The sequence below is a fragment of the Arvicanthis niloticus genome, chromosome 1, assembly GCF_011762505.2.
Source record: "Arvicanthis niloticus isolate mArvNil1 chromosome 1, mArvNil1.pat.X, whole genome shotgun sequence".
Taxonomy (NCBI): domain Eukaryota; kingdom Metazoa; phylum Chordata; class Mammalia; order Rodentia; family Muridae; genus Arvicanthis; species Arvicanthis niloticus.
The window spans coordinates 99,905,845-99,933,508 of NC_047658.1; the positions used below are offsets into that span (position 1 = coordinate 99,905,845).

General features: G+C 46.0%; 1 protein-coding gene across 6 annotated transcripts in view; it reads right to left on the reverse strand.

Moving 5' to 3' along the window:
- Positions 1-27,664, reverse strand: part of Ctbp2 (C-terminal binding protein 2) — a 133,854-nt gene that overhangs the window by 36,673 nt on the left and 69,517 nt on the right. For 4 of the 6 annotated variants that reach the window (XM_034485982.2, XM_034485980.2, XM_034485988.2 and 1 more), the window contains one exon: positions 2,062-2,221. The exons of the other annotated variants lie outside the window; for them this stretch is intronic. In XM_034485982.2, the coding sequence (XP_034341873.1) occupies positions 2,062-2,119 (58 nt within the window). In that variant the 5' untranslated portion in view covers positions 2,120-2,221. The remainder of the gene's footprint in view (positions 1-2,061; positions 2,222-27,664) is intronic. 6 annotated transcript variants of the gene reach the window in all.

Here is a 27,664-nt window from a genome sequence, read left to right on the forward strand (position 1 = left end):
GCTCTATGGAAATCCAAGTTCAACAGGCACGGTGAGAACGCACAGCTAAGTGGTAGCTGTGCAAGGCCGTCAGTCTAAACAGCAAAGTCTACCAGAGCCGAGCTTAAACAAAGATCGGTCTTGGGAACCAGTCACAAATCATCAACTAATCAATACAACAGGTGCTACCTCTCCAGACCACTCATTCAGGTCACGTTTGCAACAGCTGTGACTTTCTTAGACATCGGGCAAACAGGACTACAGATGAAGAGCTACGCCTGGCATACTTCGAAACACGACTGCTCCTAATTCTGCAACACCACGCACATTTAGACAACAATGACACTGAACTTTCCATTATAAATCATGGCCAAAGATCCCCGGTCACAGATATAGGGATGGGTGAGAGTTGGTGAACCATGTTTGGGACAGAGAACATGATCTATGGCTGGCTCAAGTCTTAAGTTGTAGAAGCTGACTCACTACAGGCTTGGAGAGAGGATTCAGCAACCAACCTCAATGAAGGGTTTTTTTCCTGCTAAAAATCAAAGTCAATTTCTGCAATCAGGTGAGGCCAGATTGTGGACTATTTATTCTGTGAGCTACTAGGTCCCAAATCTTCTATCACACTGATCTTTCCAACATCTAAAAAGATGCCAGGTTATTAGTTGAGACTCAGACAACCAAACAGAATATGCAACCCCTGATGGCTACATAAACGGACATGATAAACACAAGATAGCTACACACAGACCCATTTGGGAGACACGAACATGTAATCTGCGTCAGATGTATCTCAGGGGAGGTTTATGCTATTGTGGTTATGTAGGAAACTGTCCTAAAAGGAGACACATGCCATAGGGTGGTAACAGGAAACCACTGCCATCTACGAGCTTGTCTCAGATACTTCTGGAAACAATTCACACACACACACTCACACACACACACACACACACACACACACACACTTATACCTCATTTAAAAAATAAACAAATGTTATCTGTTAGTAAACACAGTTGAAAGACTACTGGTATTCATGACACTACCCTGTTAGTCTTTCTACAGGGCTTAAACTTATCTTGTCAGAGACCAATAGCAGAAATTTAGTAATTTTAATGTTTACTTTTACAAACCGGTTAAATGCCAAGTTCCAAAAACTAAACTATAGCAGAACCCAAAGGACATGGGGGTGGGGCTCTTGCATACTTTGCACAGAGTGCTCAAGGGCTGTCTCAAACAGAATGGCTTTGATGTCCCCATCCCATGTGGCTTGAGCTACATCTATTTAAAGGACAAGCAATTCCATATGGGTGGCTGCAGGGGAAGAGCATGGGGGTGCACAGGCCTGCCTGAGAGCTGGTAGGTCAGCTATTGCCTGTGCGCCCTCTGCTCTAGGCTCGAAGGGGAGCTAAGGCTAGCCCTGAAAACACTCCCAATAACTCCTAGACAAGGCTAGTCCTGCAGCACTGACTCTAGGCTGACACAGTCTGTATAAACCTTGAGTTGTAGGCGTTCTTTGCTCCTCACTAATTAGAAAAGGACAGTGCTTAATCAATGTTTCGGAGTTTTATCCCCAGGTTTCCATTAGATTTTAATTATGTTTATTTTTTCCTTTCATGAATAAAACACTTCCAGACATTTTCAAAGATACTGAGGGCTTGAAAACATCAAGAGGGCTAGAGTGGGCTCCTCGGAAATATCTTGGAATTCATTGTTGTAAATATCTTAATAGAAAACAGATAAAGTCTAGAAACTTCAGGAAGCTTAAAAAAAAAAAAAAAGCTGGTCCTGATATATGGTGTCTTTCATATGGAAAATAACCCTAGGTATATGGGGGTGTAGGGAAAGGTACCTCATAGCCTACAGCCCTCCCTCATATTCCACCAGCCCCCACACAAGCCAGGCTTTGTCCAAAGCCAAAGGTGCCTGAAAAGGTAAAGGGTGGAGAGAGACTCCATGGGTCCTAGTGTCAGAGTGTGACACAGCCAGGCCCGGCTACCTCAAATGAACAGTTCTGAGAGGATCTGCATGAGGGGCTACGTATCTTTCAGGAAAACCCGCCAAACCGTGCTGGCTCTTACCTTCACAAATCCTGTCCAATCGCTGCCGCTTGACTTTGTGCTTATCCACAAGGGCCATTCTTTATCGAACTTTGCAACTCTCTGATTCAAAAGGCAAAGCAGTCCGCTAAGAACTTAGGGGAACTCGCAGGAGTCTGCGTGCATTGCGCCACTATGAACCCTGAAACAAGGAGAAAAGAAGCCTTAACTCTCTGGAGACCTCCAGGACACAGGCTGACAGGTCATTCGTGACTTCCTGTCTTTCTAAGAGGGGACCTGCTGCTCTGGCACGTGGTGGGTGGTGGTTGCTCCACTCGCCTTAGCAATCTCCTGTTTTCTTCCCTGCAGCAGTCAGAAAGCAAGAGGGCACAGAGAGGAATGTTTGCCACTCATTGCTGAAAACAGCAAACGGCAAGTATTATGGGTGTCTCAGCTATGGGCACCAATTACAGACCAACCTCAATTATTTCAACTCCAAGGCCAGAGACAGCCGGCTGGATCTGCCATTTATTTCTCTGAACCACAAAGTTCTACACAACTAGGAGACAGCCTCACAGACATCTCTGGAATACCAGGCTGTAGGTCCTATGATATCATTGCAGTGGTACTATGCACACTATGGCTATCTCCACAGAGGCTCTCGAGGCCTGCACTGGGCAGTTTTTAAAGTTGCTTCCTTTCCATGAAGGACTTGCAGGGACCACACACCACAATACCACAACACAAAGCAGCACAGCACAACGAAACACAAGCTCCCTGCAACACTGTGTAAGAATGGGCCTGCCTGTGCCATCTTCTAGAACCTTCCTCAAATGTAGAAGGGGGCTGCAGGGGGCTGACCTTGCATTTAATCCCGCATTCCTCAACTGGTAGTTCTGGTTGAACAATGGCTGTTAAGCCTTTTCTAAGCATTCTCCTGATGACTCAGGATCAGAGGAGGAAGAGCCTGGTCCACACATGCTAGGATCCAAAGTACTCTGTCTCTTAAGCACCAGCTCACAAATTACAAGGCAGGCTCTACTGATTCTCTCCTTCAGAACTGCAGCCTGTCAATCACTGTGAGAATAGTGGGGACCCATTCACTGGTCTCCTGTTCTTCAATGCAAAACTTCACAACACGTGTTGTTTTAATAGAACAGCAATGCATGTGTACACACACGCGTGCACGCATACATGCACGGGGCTGTTTTCAGCTATCGGGCGAATTGTGCAGAGAAAGAAGAGGACAGAAAATTAAGGCTCAGGAGAAATCTGGTGGTGTGTGGGAGTCAATCACGCTGAATGCTAGGAGCTATTTCATCAACGGTCCAGGCACAGGTCCGACTACTAAAAGAGGTAGGCAAATTCTTGATAACTAATGGCTAATTTCCCAGAAATGTGGCCAGAAAAGCATCCTAAAGATTTATAGCAATAATTATGTGAATTTGAAGAAATGGAGAGATGTTTCTAACCATATAAACAACGATCATAATATCCCAAGGACACCAACCTCTAACACAGGGAACTGCCTGAAACAAGCCAGTCACCACATGTACCCTGCTATCACCATTACTGGGCTCTCTCATAAAGCCATGTGTGAACAAGCCCCTAACTCCAGGAAATAGAGATGGGATACCAGAACCAGGACCTATGAATGTCAGTCAGCCACAAATGCACACCAGAAAGCCTAGGCTAGCCCTTTTACTTTGCTGAGGCTCCGATGTCCACACTACTAGGTAGCACCTTCTAGACTCTGGTATGAAAACCCAAGCCTAGTTATCTACCTCATCCAAAGGACAAGCCAATATCTGTGAAGGGCTATGGAGGTAAAAACCGCCAGAGTTATGTGATTGGCGCCAGGATTGGCTTTGCAGTCTCCTCCTCCTCCAGTGAGGTATAATTATTCTTTTTGCTTTCCTTTGAATTTTAATTTGTATAACTAGACGGCTTCTTGAAAAACTGGTAAGTAGAATCTCGATGATGCAATCAGAGAGATCAGCCAATAGCTTACACAAATGTCTTCGTCTTACTACTTAAGACTGAGACCATGGCTAGCTTTTCTGTTGCTCTTCTGTGGAGTCCAGGGCAGACCATGAGTGCAGGTGCCCACCCACCACATCAGCAACAAATACAGACTTCAGCTGCAACAGCCAGTATGAGTTTTGCCCAGATTGGGGGCAGTGAAGATGCTACCACCCTCTCCCACTATCTTTCTGATTTAAAAAAAAAAAAAAAAAAAAGGGGGGGGGGGAAATGAAAGACGTTTTCCCTTCCAAGAAGTAAGCTATTTATGAAGACTAACACAGCCACTTTACAAATGTCAGGGACAAACATGTCTTGTAGTGGACCTATGCATGGTGGCCCACGCTGCACCAGCCATACTGGCTCTGGGCTCCTAGACATCAATCACAGAGATGTGATTAGGTTTGCCATGAAAACCAACTTTGCTCTTTAAGTCAGTCCTTACTCCCAAGTCATAAACATCCAAAGGAATTTGTCATTTATTGATATCATTAGTCGAAATGGTCAATAAAAATACAAAAGTGCACGTAAAGAAGGGCAAAAAAGAGGCAATGCCATGGTTCTGCTATCTTTGCTGAAATCAGAACTTGAGTCATGGTAACAGGAAAGGCAGGGGTTCCATACTGGAGACTGGACCTCCATCTATAACAGACAGAGAAGAGAGAATGTGCGTGAGCCTCTAGGAAGTGCTCTCTCTCGTCTTGGGTTTGGTCTTGCACTTCCTACATCAGTATCCTAATAGTACACCTGGCCTAAAGCAGGGTAAAGTCCAAAGTCAAGACGAAAGTAGGGCCTTCTCACGGAGGATGACGAAGGGGAGACGGCATGAAGTCCAATCTCACATGAGAGAACCAGAGGAATGCCAGGCCTAATCCCAACCCAGAGAAAAGTGTAATGGATCAAAGTGAAATGTAATTTACAGTATCTTCCCAGACTGAAGTGCTGTTTTCCACAGCTTCAGTTACTCTGGGTATATTCAGGTCTGAACGGCGTTACATTAAAGCCCACCATTTCACATGACACATGGGTCAGAGCATCACAATAAAATCTCGTGGAACCCTGGCCGCGTCCCAGCTGGTGCTGGAAACACCCTGCTGTCCCCTGTGTCTGCGATGTATATGCCTCCTGACCGTTAGTAACTCAGTAAGTCAGTCTTGATATCCACATTACAGTAACTATTTTGCTTAATGCTCAAAGAACAAGAATCACAACACTGGCAATTTGGTTATGCTAACAAGCAAAGCCAAAGGCTCCTCCTGCGAGTGGAAAGGTCAAAGTGGTGCTCCTCACGGCTACGAGCACATACAGGAGGAAACCCACGTTACACAGTAAGATGTGAATTCTCCACTCATCAGGCATCTACTGCTGGTCTTAAGCCTGGAAGAAGGAAGTGATAATGTAAGCCATAGATTTTTAGATAAGAACGCCCATCAGGAAGCTATCGGCAGGTGTGGTGTGCCGTTTCATGGCAGTGTCCAACAGATTTGAGAAAAGAACAAAAATTATTTTAAAATTATCCACCTTGACATTAAACATCCAGGATTAAAGGCAAAAGAAACCACTTGTCCAAGTTTGGGTAGATAACGCATTTTCCCCATTTTCCACCGTTGCCACCGACAGCCACCTCTTGGCCAAACCAAACCAGCACGAGGTTGTATCACAAGAACCCCAGTCCTCACCAATTTGTTCTTAACAGTTGCTCTGTTTCACCATTCTAGTTCAGACTCTACAAAGACTAGGTCAAGGGGAACTGCAGAGCAGGTGTGCATCTTCAATGGTGTCTCAAACAAAATGCTTTTAGACCTCATCCAACACCACAGGCAGCTCCCTTCTTTTAAGGGACTCTACTTATCATCATGCCAATAAAGAAAGATCAAATTTTGCAACAGTTTAAAAGGATTCATTATCATTGTAGTTAAGTGGACACACCTCACTGTTAATCACAAACTAGGCTCAGATTTAAAGCCCAAGTGGTGCAGAGATCTAATGCAAACAGAAATAGGTCTCTATACTCAGGGGTGTGTGGTCACACTGGGCCCCCCTCAACAAGGCCTTCTTGTACACATAACCCAGGCGAGGCACAGGGAGGACCTTGGACCTGTCTAGGAAAAGCAAAAACCCTGCTGTTATGAGGCCTAACGAAAACACCTGCCCAATGCCTGTGGGGGAATAACAGCCAGACACCAGGGCTGCTAAACAAAATTACTAAGTTTGCAAGGAAATTACATATTCATTTCTGAAATGATTCCTATAGACAGAATGTTTGTGTGTCCCCTGAATCCTTCCATGGTGGAAGCAGTCCCTAGACATGTACCATTCACCTGAGCCTTCTGAGCTCCCATAACCTGGAATGATTGATAGCTGTCAGAGAGGATTGTCACGCCCTAAGCACATAATAGATTCTATAAATGTCCCCGATTCCTTTCTTTTTATAGTGTGGGTTAGGGAGTGAGAAGAGAAGACCTCCCTTGCCCAGAGTCTCCCATTCAGGTCTTAGACGTATCCTAAAAGAACCCTATCCTGAGATATGCACAGTTTCACTTGGAGACAGGCCAGTCTACCATCCAGTAACAACAGGAAGCTTTTTCTTCTCTAAGGAATGCCCTGCAGCCCAATGCTGGGTGATCTGGTCAGTCCCTGGTCACATACTCTTGGTTGGTTAGAACCCCATCCTCTATCCCCAAAAGCACAAGTACCTGGAGTACACACGCAGGCAGCTCAGTGCTTCAGCTATGGCCTCTTTCCAATCTGCATAACTCCAGAATATCAAAGAGTGTGAATTTATAAAGGTAACATGTACGTTTATTGCCTGTCCCCAGCCCAATCACTGCGATTCCCCACTAGAAAAATAAGATCCCATACTATGTGATCAAATTGACTAAGCTAGACTAATCCAGATTGTAAAGTCAATAATTTAGGCCAGCTCAGATTGTGCTGCTGTCAGGGTTTTATAGAATCTAGAGGGTATATGTTGGTGATTGAGTGCTGGCCTCTATATGGCCCTGGATTTAAACTGAAGAAGGACAAGAAGGAGGAGGAAGAGAAGGAGGAGGAGGAGGAGGAGGAAGGAAGGAAGGAAGGAAGGAAGGAAGGAAGGAAGGAAGGAAGGAAGGAAAGAAGGAAGGAGAAGAAGAAGAAGAAGAAGAAGAAGAAGAAGAAGAAGAAGAAGAAGAAGAAGAAGAAGAAGAAGAAGAAGAAGAAGAAGAAAATATGTTCACAGTTTGTAAATCCAAAGAAACAGATTCACAAAGAAACACTGTGCCATGGAAATCCACCAGGCCAAAGGTGGACCAGTAGGGGGGCCAGGGGGATTAACTTTAAAACCATGATTTTCCTGGAATAAGCAAGTGGTGTGGTCCTACTTTGAGCTGGAGCCCATACAAACACATTCCTAGTGTCAAATTCCAGCCTCAAGACGTCTGTATATTTTTCGATTGCTAAAAGTGATAATAAACAAGGCGTGAGAACTTAAGCAGAAAGACCCTTTCATGTTCCTAATTGGTTTTATTTGGGTCATGTTGGGAATCCAGCAAGGGCCTTCACAGTCTACAGGGACTCTCTAGAATTTTCACACATTTTAAAAGCCCTTGTCCTCCAAATATGCCTTGAAAATAAATATTTTAGTTAATAATAAAGGCAGAACAGAGAGGGATAAAAGCAAACAAGCAAATGTCCATTCAAATGAAGAGGCATAGAAATGATGGCACGTGCGCAGGCTGAGGAGTCGTAACTCCTCCCGCCTGCCGTGGGATGTGCGCTCTGTGGCTAAGGAGCCTGCGTAGTGGAATGGGATCTGTAATCGCATCTTCTATGGGACAGAATAGCTCATCCCCGCTTCAAGAGAAATTTCAGAATATTCTCATTTGACCAAGTAGAGAATGCCACCAACAAGAGAGAGTGCACACAATACTGGAAGTTCTCACAGAATGTCTGCAGAAGGGTCACCATACAGCTGTTGGGTGGGGGTGAAGACCCAGTACCCCAGTGATCACTGTGGGCAGAGTCCATAGCCTGTGACAAAAAAAAATGTACATATACAGCACATTTCCCGGGGTTCAGTGATGTGTCCTAGCACACACAGGATGGCCACCAGCAGCCTGGACCTGGGAATCAGGCTGTGAGACCCACCAGGCCATGCATCTCTGAGAACATGGAGATTAAAGGACACACACGAGAGGCACACTAAATAATATATCATTATATTTTAATAAATAGTGAACACAGACTGGAGAGATCCAGCGGTTAAGAGCACTGACTGCTCTTCCAGAGGTCCTGAATTCAATGCCCAGAAACCACAAGGTGACTCACAACCATCTGTAATGAGATTGGATACTCTCCTCTGGTGTGTCTGAAGACAGCTACAGTGTACTCATATAAATAAAATAAATTTTAATAAATAAATAGTGCGCACAAGTCATTATAGTAAAATAAACAAATTTACATTATAGTAAAATAAACTAAATAAAATGGCCTTATTGTTAAACTTGAATTATTCGCCTATGGAAAAATTACTAGTTCTAATATAACTTTGATTTAGTTAAACACGTATGAAGCCATAATGTATATCTACTAATGGCAATTTTAGAGGTTAGTTACAAATTACAACAATAAAAAGGTTTTTTTTTTTTAATCTTAAAATCTTCATTAGTTTCTGTTTTAAACACATCTGCCTCTTGACTTTGGTTTGACCGCACAGAAGGCCCTGATTGTCAGTCCATTTTGGCAGCATCCTGTCCCTTAAGAGACCTAAGTGGGCTACCTCTTGACATGGTGAGGTCCAAAACATGTGTTCCAGTACTTGCATCTTACAGTCTATACCTGCTTATCACAAAAGCAATTGGAAAATAAGACAAGTCCTCCTGCCCTGTAGCCAACCCGTCATGCTTCGAGCAAGATCGGCCCAGGGGAAGCATGGTCCCCAGCAATGAGGCTCTTAATCCAGCAGAGGGCACTGTTCACCCTGCCTGGACATCCCCAGACTGCAAAGCCTAGATATCTTTGCCTGGGTCTCGATGTGGACTCCCTAAGAACCCAGAGAAAATATGTCAGATACCCTTGATGGAAAGGCTGAGCACTGCATGTCTTAGGAAGCTAGAGAGGCAGAAGGCACCTGGCTTCCCTTTTGGGTGTGAATACTGAAATGGTGGCATGTGACTAGCAGAGAGTACTGTGCCAAACCCTCCCCATTGTCTCACACCTCCACTGAGAGCCAAGGTCCCCCTTTCATAAGGCAGGCTTAAGAAGAGGTGGTCAGAGAGGCAGTGAGTTTCCTGACCCACAGTTGTGGGGTTTTGACCTGCAGAGGGGCACGCACTGCCCTAAGGGGTGATTTTCCATTATGCTTACAATTCTCATTCAGAGATGTGTGAACCGTGGTGATGGATGATGAGAACACCTTGGCAGTGACAGGATTTAAGACAGAATAAATAGGAGGTTGTACAGTCCTGCTAAAACCTGATAGAGTTTCCATCAGACTGAAACTTGGGGGTGATAGAGGGTGCACACAATTGAGCAATTGTTCCTTGACCCTTTGTTGTAAGACTTCAGAGTAGATGCCCTTCCCCCGACAGCAGACGCTAAGCAGGGGGAAGGAAAGTAAAAAGGATTTCCCATTTAAATATAATTATATTTTGTTAATTTAAGTTGGGGAGGAGGATATAGAATCAGACATTTGGGAGGCATAGAGCAACTTTCTGGATTTGGGGTTCTCTCCTTCCTACCATTTGGGTCCTGGTTTAAACTCCAGATGTCAAGCACCTTCGGTTTAGCACTAAGCTACCGACCTCCCTGGCCTAGACTTCCTGATTTTAAATAGGGAGGAGCTAAGGCCAGCAGAGCCTCCATCTGTCTAATCTACCAGCTTTTCCAGTCAGGAGCCACAGAATGATGCGGGAAAGGAGTTTGCTTTAACCTAGTGAGGGACAGGAGGGACACCACGCCCAACCTAACTAACCACAGACACTCCAGAGGACAACATTCTCTGACCATTACTTTAAACACAGCTGCTGTGGCAACAGGATGCCACTTAGAGCACACAGCTGGTTCTCGATTATGATATAGTATACTTAATTTTTAGAAAGAAATGCTCCAAAATTAGGGAGATGCCAAATGGGCCTTGAGGCGCCCCCAAATGCATCTCCATACAACCTTCAAAGGAAAACTTCCATCTCCTTTGCCATGATTCTTCAAAAAGAATCACAAAGTACCTGGTGGCCAAAGAGAGGCTAACAAGGACCATCAAGGAGGGGTTTTGAACTTGCAGTGGTCCTGCCTCGACCTCCTGCTGGAAGTTCTATTACAGCTATCTCTTCAGAAAAGCCACAATACTTAGTGACCCTATTGAAGGATTTTCTCTGCTCTTTCCTTATTCTAAAGGGACAGCCCTAATCCTTGCTGCTCACCCTGTGTGGTAGCTATGTCACCCCAATGAAAGATGGCTGCCTTTTCCAGTTACTGTCCCAAAGTTTCACCAAGAGCAGGGCTCACAGCCGTGTGTGTGGCTCCCAGAGCCTAATGGCTGCCTGAAATCCCAAGGCCTAAGAAAAATCAAGTCTCTGCCACAGAGGACAGAAAGGAGCAGCAAAGAAACCCGCAGCATCCGACTGGGCTACAGAGCCAACATCCCAAGTGTGTGAGAGAGTGGAAAGAGAATTCTTCCTCCCTCACCTCTAACACCTGGCTCTGGGGTTGCCATGGGGACTCAGATACAGGGGGGAAAAAATCTAAGTTTTAGGAGGAAGAACAATCAAATGGGAAGCAGACACAGCCTTGTTTCTGGGAAGCAGGGCATTGCCAGAGGCTGAGTTCATGCTCGCAGAGGAGCTGCTTCCTCTTGGGGGACCTTCCTGAGGCTCCAGGGACAAGGACATCTACCCAGTTCCTTACAGGTTTGGCCAGACCCAGAAGTCCACATATGCAAAGATAACAGGGAGAAATAAAACCTCGACATCTTAGCTTAATGACTGAATCCTTCCCTCGCCTGAGGCAGAACCCAATTTTCCTATTAATTGCAAAACGAAATAAAATCCCAAACAAAAAAAATCAGAACATGAGTTCCTGGACTGGCCCCCACAGCCTGGCATCCACATTCTTCTGCAATATCTGCTCATAATAACCAGAAGGATCAGGTTGGTGTATTACTTCAGACATCAGATGGAAGACAAGTGTGGTTTCTAGCATGGCCTTGCTCTTGCTGTCACTCTGGGGAGGGCCAACAGCAGCCATCTCTATCTTTTAAGATGTCCTATGGAGAGGCCTGAGCAATCAAGTATCAGTGGGAACCAGGGTCAATATCCAGACTGAAATACCATGGGTCTCTGTGGCAAAACACCCTAGCCACAGGCACCCTGGGCAGATTTTGACCCCAGGAAATAAAGATGACCAGGCTTTGTGGTTTAAATCTCTACATTCTGAGGTAATTTGTCACACAGCAATAGATAAGTAACAGAACCCTTTATGCAACCCATCAAATTTACTATGTTCACTGATAGAGAGTGCAACTCAACATTCTAGAGACAAAGAGAGACAAAGACTCGGATCCATTTGTAATGCACGACACCTAGCTCCATGCACCTACAGGCTGGAGAACACTAACAAACCTACCCAAGGCTGTAAATCCCAACAGCCTGTTCTAACGTTAGGTTTGTGATATATCCACTCTGTGAGCTCCTGGGGTGAACTCTATTCTGCTCACATCAGCAATACCCAGCAGCCCCAAGAGTGGAACGTCTGTTGCTATTTTCACTTACCCCAGACACTTAAAATAAATTCCAGGGCTACACTTCCCAGATACACGGTTACCTAAGGCACCCTGGGGTCTCCACACTTACTCATGGGTACCCATGAATCTGGGTGACATTAGAAACATCAGAGCATGGGTCCCACATTAAGAATACATCTCCCAGGCCACCCTCTGCAGATAATTCTCTGGGTAAACAGGCCCTCTGGCTGAACAACACCTATTAGCAAATATGAGCTCCCAGAGTCAGAAGATACAGGTAAACCCTTCAAGGTAGTCTCTAAGTCTGCAGTCCCACATATAGCTGGTTCTTGTGATGAGAAACCATTAAGTGTAAGTTTAAAGATGTTGAAAGCTCCACCGGAAACCCAGGAAGAACACAGAAGCTGCAAAGTCAGACGTGGCCACATGTGTGCAAAAGCTATGTGTCCACATGCACAAGAGGTATGTATGTATGTGTGCCCAGAGCAATGCAATCAAGGGCCTCAAGGCCTGTGTGGTCTTCATGACTTCATGGAGGCATAGCATCCCTGAAGTCTACTCCCTCTTAAAAGTCACTGAACCCAACAGCTGGCTACCTTCAAATAACCAGACTTTCTAAGGCCAGCTCATTCAGTTTGTGCTTTCTTCTGACCCTAGCTCTCCCAGGAATAGCTTCGCTGCAAAAGCTTATTGGAGCAAAAGCCTGGAAGCCATGGAGGGAGTGAGATCCAGCCCAGGGGACCAGGCTGAAAACACAACACCCCGTGGCTTAGGACCACTCAAAGGCCATGATCCCTAGAACCCCACTGGACTGGTTTGAAAAGGCATCAACAGGAAGACAAGGGCCAGGTGCACACAGACCTGATGTGAGCAAGACCTCTCTCTGAAGGACAAGACTGTGGGAGAGGAGGAAAACTCCCAGCAGTTGTTGGAATGCTTTACACAGGTAAGCATTCATTTTAAAACTCAGCATGCAGAGACACTTCCAAGTGGGTCCAGGTGCTCAGTCACGCATGTGCAATAGCAGCCCATCAGACTCTGTGCTGATGGACCTGACAACCTAAGACCACCCAACACAACAACCGTCTGGGTCTTCATATCAGTTCTCTAGCTGAGCCTCCCAAATTTCAGAAGTTTGCAAACATAGGCATCTAAACCCTACCCCAGAATTCTAAGAGCAGGCTATTGATTTAAGTAAGAGCAGGGAGCAGGATAGGAGGGGCCAATACCTGCTATCTGCTGAAGGTTCCCCCCCCCCCCATTTTACAAAAATTTTACAGCTCATTTTACAGAAAGGCTAAGAACCAGCTTTGTCTTCTAAAGTTCTGACAGTAGCCTACTAACTCCTGTGCTGGCCCAACTAACTCCTATGTTCTCAGGACCTCTAAGCCGGTCACTCTTAGATCCTACAGGAACCAAGGGATGGATCCACTAGCGTCCTAGATCCCAGGTGACACCCTCACACACAGAGTTCTGGGAGGTTTTCTCCTGGCCCATTTTATAATCTGTGTTTGTCATTCTGTAATCTACCCCACTATGGAGAACACTAGTATCCCTCTATTCAGCTTCGGGGCATGGAATGCTGTGGGACACAGGTCAGATGCCAAGCTCCACACAAGAGCCAGCAGGGCAGAAGCCAGGCTGCTAACTCAGAAGGCAGGGCAGTAAGAGGGAACTCAGGAAGGGTTAAATGGGTTTTGAGAACAAAATGGATGAAAATGGCTTCAATACAATTTGATGAGGTCAGCGAGTATGGAGGCCTAATGACAGTTGTAAGAAAAAACATCTGGCAATGTCAAAAGGTCGGCAGGAAGTGAGTGGGGCTTATATGGCTCTGATTGGCTGGACTGATACTCCTGGAAAGAGACACACATGGCTTAACTTAGCCCTAGAGGGCCAACAAAACCCCTTTCAATTGTCCTCTGACCAACTCTGCCTCTGGGGTCCCCTGTCTGGGATCCTGACAGGCAAACAGTCTTTGTTCACCCACAGAGGGTCACTAGGTCTAAAGCCCTCTGAAGCAGTAGTCTTTGGGGTGTGGCAACTGGCAGGTGTGCCCTCCCTCCTGGGCCCCAGCTTCATTTTGTCCTAGAACACGGTTGGGTCACTCCACTAGCACATGCTTCAATAAATCCATCCCCATGAAAACCAAAACAAGAGCTTCCTTTGGAATAACAGGAAGTGCTGGTACACAGTACGGCTTAAAATAGGGCTCATTTCATCTGCTGACAAAGCCGTGGCCTCAGAGCCAGCTCACCTCTCAGGGCTCTTGCAAGAACCCAGGCCGTCCCCCCAGGGCTCAGGGGGCCTGGTCTTTGTTATGATCAACCCTGGCCCATCTCGTTTCCTGTTCATAAGCCCCAAAACGGCCTCATGGGAAGCCAGACCCAGCCCTGCAGCAGGGATCAGGTCTGGTGCTTTCCACAAACAGTGAGGCTTGCTTGTGTCCTTCCCGACATGTTCGGCAAGACCCACAGGCTTTGGAATCAGTGATTGTACTCTCTGGATTCTTAGTTTTTAACGTAGGCTGAGAAAGAAACAGGTCTCCATGGACATAACCATCATGCAGTGGGGCAAAGCTGGGTGCATCTGAAAGGTTAGGGTGGAAGAAGACATGAATGGCTTCCATTTTTCCCAAGGGTACTCGCTTTAAGGGATACAAGCACTAAGAAGCCCTCAATGAAACACTGACAGCCTGAACGACTCACACAACATGACTGGATTCCTGCAAGATGCTCCGTTGCAGCATCCTGTGCATGCTCCTGCCTGTAGCCCAACTTCCTAGTCCTCTCGGTGTGGTCTTCTGCATTTATGTATTTCTTTTAATTTTTGAAGGAGGGTGGGGAGGAACAGGGTCCGAATCCATTGCTAAGCGTGACCTTGAATTCCTAGTCTTCCTGAGCACCAGGATTGAACATATACTCCAGTTATACAGCACTGAGATCAGACTCAGGGCTTAGAAGCAAGGAAAGCACTGCACCAACTGAGCTACAATGTCAGCCCTGCCATCTTTTTGAAAGCTAAAAGACCTTATAGACTGTGAATCCTGTCAGTAATGTGAAGCCAAGACACACATATACAGAGAATCAACTGGGCCAAAGTCACTGCTCAAAGTTCACATGGATTTTGTTTCTTTACCATTAAGAAAGGAAAGATTTGGGCTGGAGAGATGGCTCAGTGGTTAAAACCACTGGCTGTTCTTTCAAAGGACCTGGCTTTGTTCCCAGCACTCACATGGAAGTTCACTGACACCTGTAATTCTAGTTCCAAGAGTTTCAATACTCTCTTCTGGCCTCTGAGGTCACTGTATGATATATACATACATACATACATACATACATACATACATACATACATACATACATACACACATACATACACACACACACACACACACACATACCACTCATATACAGAAAACAAAAATAAAATGTAAAAAGAAAAGAAAATTTATACACAGAGGTTCACAGTGTCACCTAAGGATAAGATGTGTAACTTTTTTCCAGGCATTGAGTCATTAAAAAAAATAATAATGAAATGATGAGGTGGTGGGTGGGTGGATGGTTAGACAGACAGACAGACAGACAGACAGACAGACACACACACACACAAACACACACACACAGACAAATAGTGCATGCAAGAACAGAGCCAGATGTTGGCAGATACTGGTGGTTTCTTCTGCTGGCTTATACAGGAAGACAACTACAGAAAGTGATATAAAGATAACATACAATTTCATATCAGGCAAGTAGAAAATTGTCTCTAGAAACGTAAAGAGAGAACAGGCTGTAGGAGTCTAAGGCAGAGCACTCAGAGGAAATATAGCATGGATGCAAGAAATGCCAGCACCTACTCACACCTATTCAGATTCACACCTATTCGGATTCACACCTATTCGGATTCACAGGGATCCTGTTGGACCCACCAGAGGGAGCCAAACCAGACGCCATCACACCTTTCCCTACTCAACAGTCCAAAATTGGGGGTTTTACCACCCATCGGGGCAACCAACCACCTATGGGAGTTGAAGCAATGGGGTGGTGGCTCACAGGTGTGTTGCCAGCCTTTGTCTCTGCTTGCTGTGGGGGCAAAAAAGAGTGTGCATTTGGAAGATTGTGTAGGGTTTGGCTTTGCTGATCTTTTGAGCAAGATGAGACAGAAAACAGGCTCATCTTTGGGACAGTTCGCTAGTGAGTTCAGCACAAGGCCTGCTGCCCTGCCCTGGGATCATCTCTCCCAAGGAGAGATCCAAGATGCCAGGCCTCTTCTTTGGAACTTGATGGGTGAGTGGATGTGAACACACCACTCAAGTCGTTCTCTGACTGAACACTACGGAGGCTGGACGTGTGTGGCTGTGCAATGGACCCACACAAACACTCCACAAGGCACTTAATTTAAGGCACCACGAGCTATTTTTACCCTCCCCAGAAACACTGGAAAGGGAAGCCACACAGAAAGACAAAGGCTGCAAGCCTCCTGAGCTACCCCCACTTCACACTTCCACTGAATCCCACTTCACACTTCCACTGAATCTCCATGGCGTGGGCACTGTCTGCTCCTTTGTCTCAGGAACAAATCTCACAAACAAGTCACAGGGGGTTGAAATCTAAGAAAAGTCAGTCAAGAGAAGCTTTTAAATGAAAACACCATTTCTCCCCATCAGCTATGATACTCCACCGGCAGTGTTTTGGTGCGGAGTATGTGGCACACAGGATGCCTATGCTTAGGATGCTCAGGCTTCAGAAGTTCCAGAGGCTCCATCTCGCCTCTGCTACAGTCATGTGTAGGATACTCCTATGGAAGAGATGCTGGAGTACCGTGTAAGCAGACCATGACCAGGAGACAGGAAGCTGTATGGAGGGGTCTTAGGGGAGTACATTAGTTTTATGATGTCATATAAAATAAAATAACCCACTTTCCCACAAGAGACATAAAGCTTGGTCCAGGACTAATCTACCCAAGGAAAGGAAAGGGAAGAAGGGCACGTAGTGTGACATCTGTGTATGATTTATGCTGTTCTGGAATCTTCTAGCTGGCCCAGGAGGTATGCCTGAGGGCACCTCACAGCCAGCCCCTATTAGACCCTGGCCTTGCAGTGCTGGCCTCTTACTGGATTCCTGCAGAGGCAAACAGCCCTGGTATGTATCATTTTATTTGTACTCAAAACATCCCTCCTGGAGCCAATCCAACGCTCTGAGCACACTGTTCTCAGCTAAGGCCTTGCCAGTATCGGGAATGTGTTGGGGGCTCAGCAGCTCACTATAGCAAACATCTTATCCTCGGCTTTTTTTTTTTTTTTTTTTTTTTTAAACAAAACAAAAAAACAACTTGCTGATGCCCTGCCCTCTGGTGGAGCAGCTGGCAACAGAGGCTCAGGGACATTCATTCCCTGAGGCAGTGAGCAGTTCTCACCCCCAGCTTACTCAATTGCCACTCTACCCCTCACCCCTAACAGCCTGTGGCAACAGGTGTGGAGATAAGAACATTCCAGAGCCCATAGAGCCCTGGGCATCTCAAATGTACTCACTTGCTCTCCAGAAACTTAAGAAATGGGTGTTGTTACCCTATTCAAAATTATAGGACATGGTCAGATATGAGGTGGAGATGAGGGTAGGAACCCTGAATCTCGGAGGTCCGTCTGTGTCTAGGGTTAACAGGACCCATACTCTCACAGGTTTCAGTTCACTTATTTTAAATGTGAAGATGAAGAGCCTCAAACCATTGAAAAGGCAAAAATGAGTAAGCCTGCAGCAGGGCTCAGAGGGAAGCTGGTACATAGGGGCCAGCTGAAGCCTGGACTCTCTATCCCCAGTTCTAGACAGCTGGAAAGAGGGGTGACATGTATTGGGAGGCACTAGGGCACTCTCAGAACCCATACTGTGTATTTAACCAAAGGTGGCTATCTTTGTCTTTTAAAAACTCACAATGCAAAACAGCGCTGTAAGGAGACTCTGGGTAAGATTTGCTTTAAAAAAAAAAATATAGCAGGGCAGGAGTTCGTGACATAGACCAGGTCCTTAGTTTCCATAAACAATACTTTCACAAACAAACAAACAAAGAAACACCTTACCCATCTATGGGCTGGGGAAATGATGGATCTGTTGGAAAAGTGCTAGCTAACCTTGTAAGCAGGAAGACCATGCTTTGATTCCCAGAAGAGCCAGGTGTGGTGGCGTGCCCTTGCAATCTCAGGAAAACTTGTGGATTCCTGGGTCAACCAGCCAACCAGCCTAGCCTGCTTGGTAAGTTCCAGGCCAATGAGAGAGGCCTTATCTCAAAGGGGGAAGGGGTGTGCCTAGGGGTGGAGTTTTGGAACAAAACCTGAAAGGTTGTGTCTGTCCTCTTGGCTCAACACATACTCAAGAATGAACATGAATGAACAAACCAAAGAGAACACACACACACACACACACACACACACACACACACACACCTCCCTCCTAAATAAAACATGTGAGATGGGGAAAGAGCCATTATTTTTTTGGAAACTGTTAGGAAGGCCCTGGGAACAGACAGGACTCTTCATACAGTAGGGTTTCTACTGAAGCCCAGGAGAGCACTTAGCTAATAGCAAAGACGAGCCTCGGGAAAGGGCTCACTGAGCCCTTTGCTGTTGGGCCTCTGGGAAGCTGGCTTGGGTTATGATCACTTTTTTGGACCAGGCCCCTGCAAAGTTACTCCCAGCCAGGTCACTCAGGCCCTCCAGCAGTGCCCTGGGGACCTTAGCCTGCCCTGACAGCTGCCCTGACAGACCTTAGCCACCACAGCCCCACTACACTGCACAGCTTCCACTAGACCCAGCAAGAAAGACCTACTAGTTAGTTAGCACAGCCACGAGGTCACCGGCTACAGAAAGCTTGCTGGAAAGCTAAGTTATTCTGGGCACATCTTGAAGAAATCTGGATTGTGTTTATCTGCAAGCTATATCTGTAAACACTCCACAAGGCCCATCATATCCCAAGAAGGAACAAGCATTCGTCCACCGCCTCTGACCTTACCAAAAGAAACTAATGAAGCACGCTAGGCCACCAAGGAGGCCACCCTAACACAGCAATCCATGACATCCCCTACACAAAATTTCCTAGTTCTTCTCAAGAAGCACAAAGACAAATTTCTCATCCTTTGGCTTTCATTGAGTAGAAAAAAATTAATTACCACATAAAAGTGCTGATTCCTACCAAGTGAAGCTCCACGATTTATCAACTCACAGAGAACACAAACTCAGTAAGGGTTTAGCTACATCACCTGAAATATTGTGGTGTTTTCTGTGGGTGACAGTTTTAAGAGGAATGTAAAGTTTTGTGAATTCATCCAGATAGGACAAACTTCCAATGTAAACAAAGACATTAGGTGGTGAGGGCTTCCTTGTGTGCTTTCACAGGATTCTCAAAGCTAGACTCCTCTCAGAGCCTTCTCTGACAACACCAAGGGTTGGGGACTCATTTCCAACTGTCACCAGCCACTTCCCAGGCTGCAGCATCACCCTGCACAGGGATGCTACGGTGACCCAATTCTCTGCCCCTAAATGTTTCCTTTGTATAGAAATCCAGTTTCTTAAAATGCGTAGAAAGTAAACCTCTGCCAATAGCTTGCCTTAATTTTTTGCAAGGGTCATGAACTTGTAAACATCTCACAGAGTTCAAGACATTTAAGTGGGGAGTACCTCAAGAGAGAGAGAGGACCAAATGACAGGTACATACATAAGAGAGAGAAGGGGCAGGTGACATCACGCTCTCCAAGGGCAGAGTGTCATCTTTACTTGACTAGATACTCCTCATTTCGTGGGCTGTTTCTGTTTACCTAGTCTCTGCCCCATGGTTGTTAAGGTGTCAGTGAGCCATTCTGCAGGGCACTCTTCTCATGTGAACAAGGCCCAACATCAACACGGGTATCCCAGTCTCTCTTTCCAGTTATGGTGAAAGACTAGGAGTTAGATTCCTAGTAGGCAACAGAGGGACTGCCATGTCTAAAGTAATAAAGGTGCCATGTCTAAGGTAATAAAAATCTCCAAGAAGGCCGGCTTCTTCCTCAACTTCCTGACTTCACACCAAAGCCTGGCAACTTTTGTCTCCCATCAGCTGGACTCCAGCTGATGCACTGGTTCAACGAGTCTGAGGTTGGATTGGTGGATACCATACACAGTTGCCGGCCAATCAATCACCCACCCTCTGTGTCTTCAGACTGGGCAACCCTAAATGTCGGGGAGAAAACTGCCAGGCTCTAACCCCCAGCCCTCAAGAAGAGACCGGGGGTCCCCTCTTAGCTTCCCAGAGGGTCTTTTTCTCTGTGTGTCAGCTGCATGTGTATTTCCTTGTTCCCCAGTAAATGTCTTTTCTTCAACTGTTGGTTCTGTCTACAGTGTTTGAGATTGCTCTGCTGCTGCTACCTGCTGCATTTGGATTCGCCTTGCCTTTTCAGTCTTTAACTAGCAGAGAAAACAAACCTAATCCAGACTGTATCATCTGGAAGAGAACAGTCCTCAGTTTCCCAACTCAGCAATGCAAGCCTCTGTCCTTATAGAAAGTAAATGGTTCCAAGTAAAAGTAGGCCTGCTGTCAAGTCTAACAGTGAAGAACCACCAGAGCACGGCATGACAGGGACCATGCTCGCCTTTAGACTCTGTCCATTCCATGAGCTCAGACCTGTGTTAAGACTGAGTTCTTTTAAAAAAAAAAAAAAAAAAGTGTTAATTTAAAAATAAGAAGTAGGGACCCATGCATGACACAGTTTACAAGTAGCGGCCAGAGGAAAATCATGGTAGTTGTTTCTCTCCATCCTTCCTGTGGGTTCTGGGGACTGAACTCAAGATCTTCAGACTTGGTGGCACGCACCTTTACCCACTTAGCTAACTAATCACCCTCTTGTTAATTAAAATTTTAACTACATTTATTTATGGGGTGAATGTGTATACAGCCCCATGGAGGTCACAAGATAACTTGCCAAAGTCAGTTTTCAACCATGAGCCACACGGGTTCTAGGAACCAAACCCCCACCACCTTCAGCCACACAGCTGCCTTACCAGCCCCCCAGAGCTTGTGATCCTCAGAAGTAGAGTGGGAACAACTCAACTTGGGTTTCCCTGTGGTCACAGGCTACTAACCGCAGGTTGATTTTTTCCCATCTCTAGCGATTCCAATTTGTTCCTCTGTCAACCTTGGCTTCCCTCTGCCCACAGAAGGTGGGAGGCAGGGATTCTGCCGAGGGCCATAGGAAGCAGGATGCAGAATGAGCCCTTTCTGGTTTAGTTGCTTACCTCAAAGACTGTTTTGTTCTTTTCTTCTTTTCTTGGTGAAGTTTTACATTTTAACATTTCAGTTTCCCAAGGTTCTCCACCCCACTGGTTTTACTACTTAATGAGCAGAGACTATTCTGGAATGATTATCTTAAGTGCACCTGCAGCTAAACTACAACTGTTCTGCATAGAACAAGACATGCCCAGGAGAACTGCTGTTTGGTGATGAATTCTTGCTTCTAAGAAACACACTCTGCTCTCCCCATGGTCCCCACGGGCTCCTCTGTGGAGGCTGAAGCTCTCATGCCTTGCTGGAGAGGTGAATCCCTCACTAGAACCCAAGGAAAACTACGAGGCCCACCCAATTAAGGGCCTGTTTACACTTTGATAACTCAGTGTACTGTACTCCCTCATGACCTGTGTGTACTCCTGGGTATGTGATAGGGTTTAAAATGTTGCAAAGAATCCAGGGAAAAGTCAATATTGGGATGCCCCCACTTGGCTGCTTAGTCCCTTCCTCTCAGAGGGACACTTCTGGCTAAATGGGGCAGGTTCCCAGAGGGTTTGTTCCCGTGGAACAAAAGAGGGTTTTGCAGTGGGAAGTAAGGGGGTTCCAGATAAAGTGAAGAGTAGAGACTGAGCCATCGTCTCTAATGTCACATGCAGGGCCAGACAACTGGAGAAGAAAGGCATCCTCCCAAGGCTCTAGATGGAAGACTGCCAGAACTTGCCAAGTCCTCACTTCAGCTTTCATTAGTATGGTGAAAGCAAAGGAACAACGGCCACTCCTCTACTAAGCCATGTCTGCACTCACACTCCCAATGCCAACTTCACAGAGTAAGACTCTAGAAAGAGGAACTGCACACATTGGGCATCGGGACCAACAGAAGTCCAGGCTTTTGTATTCCAAAAGGCATGGAGTGATACCATCATGCATGTGGAGCCATGAGGGATGGATAGCACAGAAAGTGACTGGCAAGATGGCTGGGCAGTGCTGGCGACATCTAGGCAGCATCTTTGCAGTGAAGATGGTGGAGGAAGACAATGGCTGCACATCTGACAGATGACACTGTCACTCGATTGCTGAGTATATCATCTGAAGCATCACATTCAGGAATCTTGAGCTGTAGCAAGAACTACTTCATCAAGATTTCTAACTGTTCCCCAAGAAAGAGACTAGCATAGACGCGTGGTGTCTCTTAATAAATGCCTTGAGGTGAATAGGAGAACCCAGGACAGGCTGGCTTATTCTCCCTATCTGCCCCCAAAAGTCCTTTCTGGACTGTGGGAAGGACTGGTCAATGGCGATGCCACCAAGTTCCCAAAGCTCAGGCTGACCACAAGGCTTCAAGGCAAGGAGAGCTCCGTTCAATGACACCACCACCTCCCTAAGAATACCTGCTACAAGGGTAATATGAAACCAACTGGCCAAGTTCTGGGCTTTATTCTCACAGGAAAACTGCCTCCTATAAAACTCACACCATTGCCCAGGCTAATCATGAGACATCAGACAAACTACAGGACAACCCAGATTGTCCAAAGCTTAGCCTTCAGTGAATAAATGCTCACAGAAGCAGCACACCACTGGGAAAGGCTACTTGTTGGGAAACTGGGTGGGGAGAAATTACTCACTGCACCATCTTCCGCTATTTTAAATTTCCCAAACCGTTCAAATCTTGCCGCCTAGAGCTCAGGCTGCCAAGGTCTCATTAGCAAGATTAGGTGAAAGAAGGCCTGACTTTTCCCTTCTGCTGGAACCAACATGAAACACCAGAGGGGCACCTGTTTCACCAAGCCTGACTCTAGACACCTGTGGTCGCCCCCCAAGGGTCAACCCCTACGTACTTGCTACCTGTCAGAAAGGAGTCCAATGTGCACATCCTAGGAAACCATTTCCCCAGGCAGGGGTTTCATCTGGCCACTTTAAAGAGGGCCCGTCATTCCAAAGACCCATCCTGTGGTGGCAAGCAGTGTTAGATGGGTATCCACCACCCCACACACCTGAATGGTCCTCACCTCAGCTGGCATACACAAAATGCAGAAGCCACAGGAAGAGAAAGATGCAACACTGCAAGTGAATTGTGTTGCCAGGCAATAAGCCCTGGTGACCCCAACTCCAGAGGATTCTGGGAAGGGTTATGGTGGATCCAGAGTTCTGCTCCAATGATCTTCCTGAACTGTGGAGGCTGTGTCTCTTATGACCAGACAAACTATTTGTAGTTACCACTCTAAAAGTCTTACATCCAAGGATTTACAAAGCTACTAACTTAAAATACATAGACCCATCCTCTTTCTCTCAAAATAGCAACCTACCAAGACCTAGAAAGTATAGAGATGGGCTGGGTGGTGCAAGCCTGTAATCCTAGCTCCTTGAAAGGTTCTAGCAAGAAAATAGCAATTTCAAGGCCTTAGGTCAACTGCCAGTACTAGATTAGTGGTCAATAAAAATGAGAATGTTCTTCCCACAAGACAGGCTGTGGGCTATAATGAAACAAGAAACACAGCAAGCAGCATGCACCCAGGAGTCTTACCTGGGACTGGACCTGTGAGCTCTCAAATCCTGCCTAGCAAACACTCAACCCTCAGCATCTAAAGTCTTGGGTTTTGTGGATTCCTGCATGTGACCTTATACAATTCAGTTACACTTCTAATCTTCTGTCTCCAGGATCTACAGCTGGGAGATATATATACTTACAGGAATGTGCCAGAGTTTATGAAAGGGCCTGGGGCAGAACAGCCCCTTATCCTCAGTGGGCGCCCTTCCAGAACACCACCCCTGGACAGCCTGAAGGCTGGTCATTCCCAGCTAACTTCCCCCTTCCCTAGGCTTGCCGGGGTAACACCCAATCCCCTCTCAAGACAGTCTGGAGTGGGCAATGGCCCCTTCTGCTGATATTAATTATCACTGCAAACCGACCCTCACAGCAATCTTCAGGAGAGGTCTGACCCACAAAGCATCTTTGACAACCAAAAGACAAGTGTTCAAAGTTTGCAGTTATTTCCAAGGCCGGGAAGGAGGGCACTGCTAACCAGGAGGAGACTTTACCATTGCCCAACTCATAAAAGATCGCACTGGCTGGTCTACTGATTCACCTACTTCCCCCCCCCCCCCAAAAAAAAAAAAAAACCAGAAAGTTGAACAGAAACCAGAGGTATAAAATTATTTCCTTTTCCTCACAGGGTCCCCAACAGAGGAATTTAACAAGACTGACAGAAAAGACCACACTCTCCAAATATAACATAACCTTTAGTTATTAACAATGTGTGAACGTTGATTCATTAACTGTAGCAAACATGACCTTAACCTAAAAGGCTAGTAAAAAAAATGTGGGTAGGAGACACACAGGCACATACATACCTCTTTCTCAATCTTTCTGACCCAAATTGCTCTTACCAAAGAATTTTAAAATAACTTTTAGACTCATTTTTTTTAAAGTTACCTGTTTCCTCACACTGTCTCCCTGTGATTTCTTCCCTCAGCTCACTTTATGTAGAAACTATTCCCTCCACAAGCAAATGTTCAGTGTCCCAGGAGGAGTCTGTAAGTCCTATAGTCTCTAAGTCTGTAGGGGAGGTCCTGGTGAGAGGAAATAGCTGGGCTGACAGACAGTTTGGGCATGGCACTAGAGGAGAAGATCAAGGGGTTGGAACATGCTGTAGAAACCAAGAAATGAACGCCACACACACTGTGAACTGCCTGCTATTTGAGGAAGGGGCAGCTGGCTAACAAAAGTCAGCTACTTGTGTGGCTGGCTCCAGCCTAAGCCAACAGGGCATCAGTCCAGCATCCAAGACTCCAACCGCTGAACAAGGAGATGGGAGCAAGACTAGAAAGACGGCAGTAAAAACCCGAGACTCAAAGGAAAATGGAGCAAGTAGCCACAAGAGCCAGCCAAAGTACCCAAGAATGAACCAGTAGGCCAGGTTTCCAGAGGAAATCACAAAAGTGAGGCTCGCTAGGGGTGCTGAGGGGAACGATGGCAAAGGGAACCTCTAGCCAAAGGAGAAATCCTAGAACCAGAGTCCAGTAATCTTCCTTCCAAGAATAAAGAGATCAGCAAACTAAACTCAACTTTGCAAATTACAGAGCTGCAGACCACCATATCAAAACACGTCTCCAAACTCCTTAGCATAAATGGCCACTGAAAGCTAGCAAGCCAGAATCAGAAGGAAGGCCAGAGAGGGAATCTGGCAACTTTCATATGCACAACTCTGCATGCTAAATCCAGCCCCAAACCAGCCCATGCAAAAAGGAAACAAAGAAGTACCAGGTGCTAATTTATGGCTGCTCCCAATGCTATGGCCCACTGACTACCAAGAGGTGGGCCCTACCCCCAACCACCTGCAGGTTTCTGGTCAGGCACATGAACAAGCCAGAGGCAACAGAGAACAAGCCCAGGGCAACAGGCTCTGCACTGCTGCAAAAGTTAAACCAGAGAAAAGGTTGTTCTCTGAGATTCAGGATACACTTGCCCCTGCACTGCATGTGCATTACTTTACAAGGCCCCCAAATCCTTAACAAAAACATTGATTGCAGTTCTGGAAATCATTATGTATGTCTTTACTTAAACTGATAGACACAGATAGACACAGATAGGCACAGATGGACGGACAGACAGACAGACAGAGATAAACATACAGCAGAGTGACAAACAGCTGAGATTCTACCTTCAGAGAACGAACATTAGGGAGGGGAGAGTAGCCATGGTGGATCGCAAAACAGGCTCACCAAGTCAAGTCAACCATGATTCTCAACACTTTTTTCCTCTTTGTAAAACTGCAGAGGCTACTGCTGTTGATACGGATTTGCAAATTCCTCTACTACTGGTGATGTATGTTTTAGAAAAAAGCTCAAATATTTAATCTCTGGAATCCACATTGCTTACCCATGAGTATCTTGCACAAAATGGACATATAAAGAATCAAAAACCAACTGGCATGAGACAAAAACTTTTTTTTTTACAATTTTAAACACACACACAGAGAGAGAGAGAGAGAGAGAGAGAGAGAGAGAGAGAGAGAGAGAGAGAGAAAGCATGCATGAGGATAATCTGAGTTGAACCTAGCTTGCTTGAGATGGTCTCATTTGCTGCTACATACACCAAGCTAGCTAGCTGCCCTGTGATCTTCCTGGGATTCTCGTACCTCTCATCTCACGGAAGGATCATTGAGATTACAAACACAGTATTTTATGTGGGCTCTGAGGATTCAAACTCAGGGCCTCATACTTATGTGGCTTATCTCCTGAGCCATCTCTCCTACCCAGCAAACACTTTTTATGAAGCAAATCAAACAACCTTGATTCATGTAGGGATTTATTTATGACAAAAAGTGAGAGCTTGACAGATTCCATCAAAAAGATTCTTAGAGAATATTGGTTTGCTGGGACTTGGCATATAAAATGGCCTGTGTTCACACTTGCTGCCAGGTGCTAAGGGTCATGATGACTTGAGCTGTCCAAGACAAAAGGCTCATCATTCCCTATGACCAGCATTGAGCTGGATGCTGTGTGATCCCCTCTCATTGAACCTCAGTAGCAAGGGGTTCTGCTGTTAACTCTACAGTCCAGATGTGGACACCTTGAGTCCCATTCCCAAATTATTCAGTGGCTATGAGATGCTGACAATTGTACAAGCACCATGAGTACCAAAGGCTCTTACAGATTAAGCACTAATGATGCGTTGTGTGGGACAAGTCTTTGTGGTAAAGACTGTTCTATGCATTGTGCTGAGTTTGTTAGTTAGCATTCCTGACCTATACACCCTAGATGCCAGCAGCAGTCCCAACTTTCATCATACTGGCACCATAAACCAGATGTGGTGGTGTAGACCTGTAACTCTCAGAACTTGGGAGGTAGAAAAAAGGTGGATCAGAAGGTCAAGGTCATTTTCAAGACCTGGAAAGGGGGGGGGGGGGCGGGAAGAGAAACAGAGAGAGACAGAGACAGACTTGGGGTGACAAAGGATCCTCTACATATAACCTGTTAAAGACAACCTGCTTGCAATGTTAGTAAGGCCATAAAGACCTGGCTTGGAGCTATCCTTTACAGCAACCACTGCTCTTTCAACAGTAAAATAACTGTGGTTCAGGGAGCATTGTGAAACCAAAGCACTAAATTCTTCCTTATCCTCCAGTAATTGCTTGCTGTCCCTTTAAGAACCTTGCACACTACTTCCTGCTGCCTTAGCCTTTCTACCAGGTATTTCATGGTGCCCTGAGGCTGTTCTTCCTCAACAGTTGCTGATTCAACAAGATAGTGAGGTCTAAGTAGGGGAGAAGTCACAGCGCACTGCCTCTGAGTTAGCCAAACCGGACTGGCCTCTGTCTGGCAATGAATGACACGCTGCCTTGAAGCTGGGCCTGTCCGCCCTTTCCTTCAACACCTGGCTGGAGGCTCTCCCCACAAACCCTCATTTGCTTTCTGACACATTTGCAGAGACATGATGGGCCTGTCTACACGTGAGCTGCAAAGATGGAGGCTGTGTGCAGAATCACGAATTCGTCTGACTATGACCACCACATGCAGAGCCCAGGAAACTGAAAACAAAAACGCGAACCAGACCCACCATTCTTTTTTCATTGCTCATGAGAAAAGAATCCAGAAAGTTAAACCCCCAGACTTCTACATGAAACCAGGAAAATGGCAAGGAACCTCAGGTGGACCCATT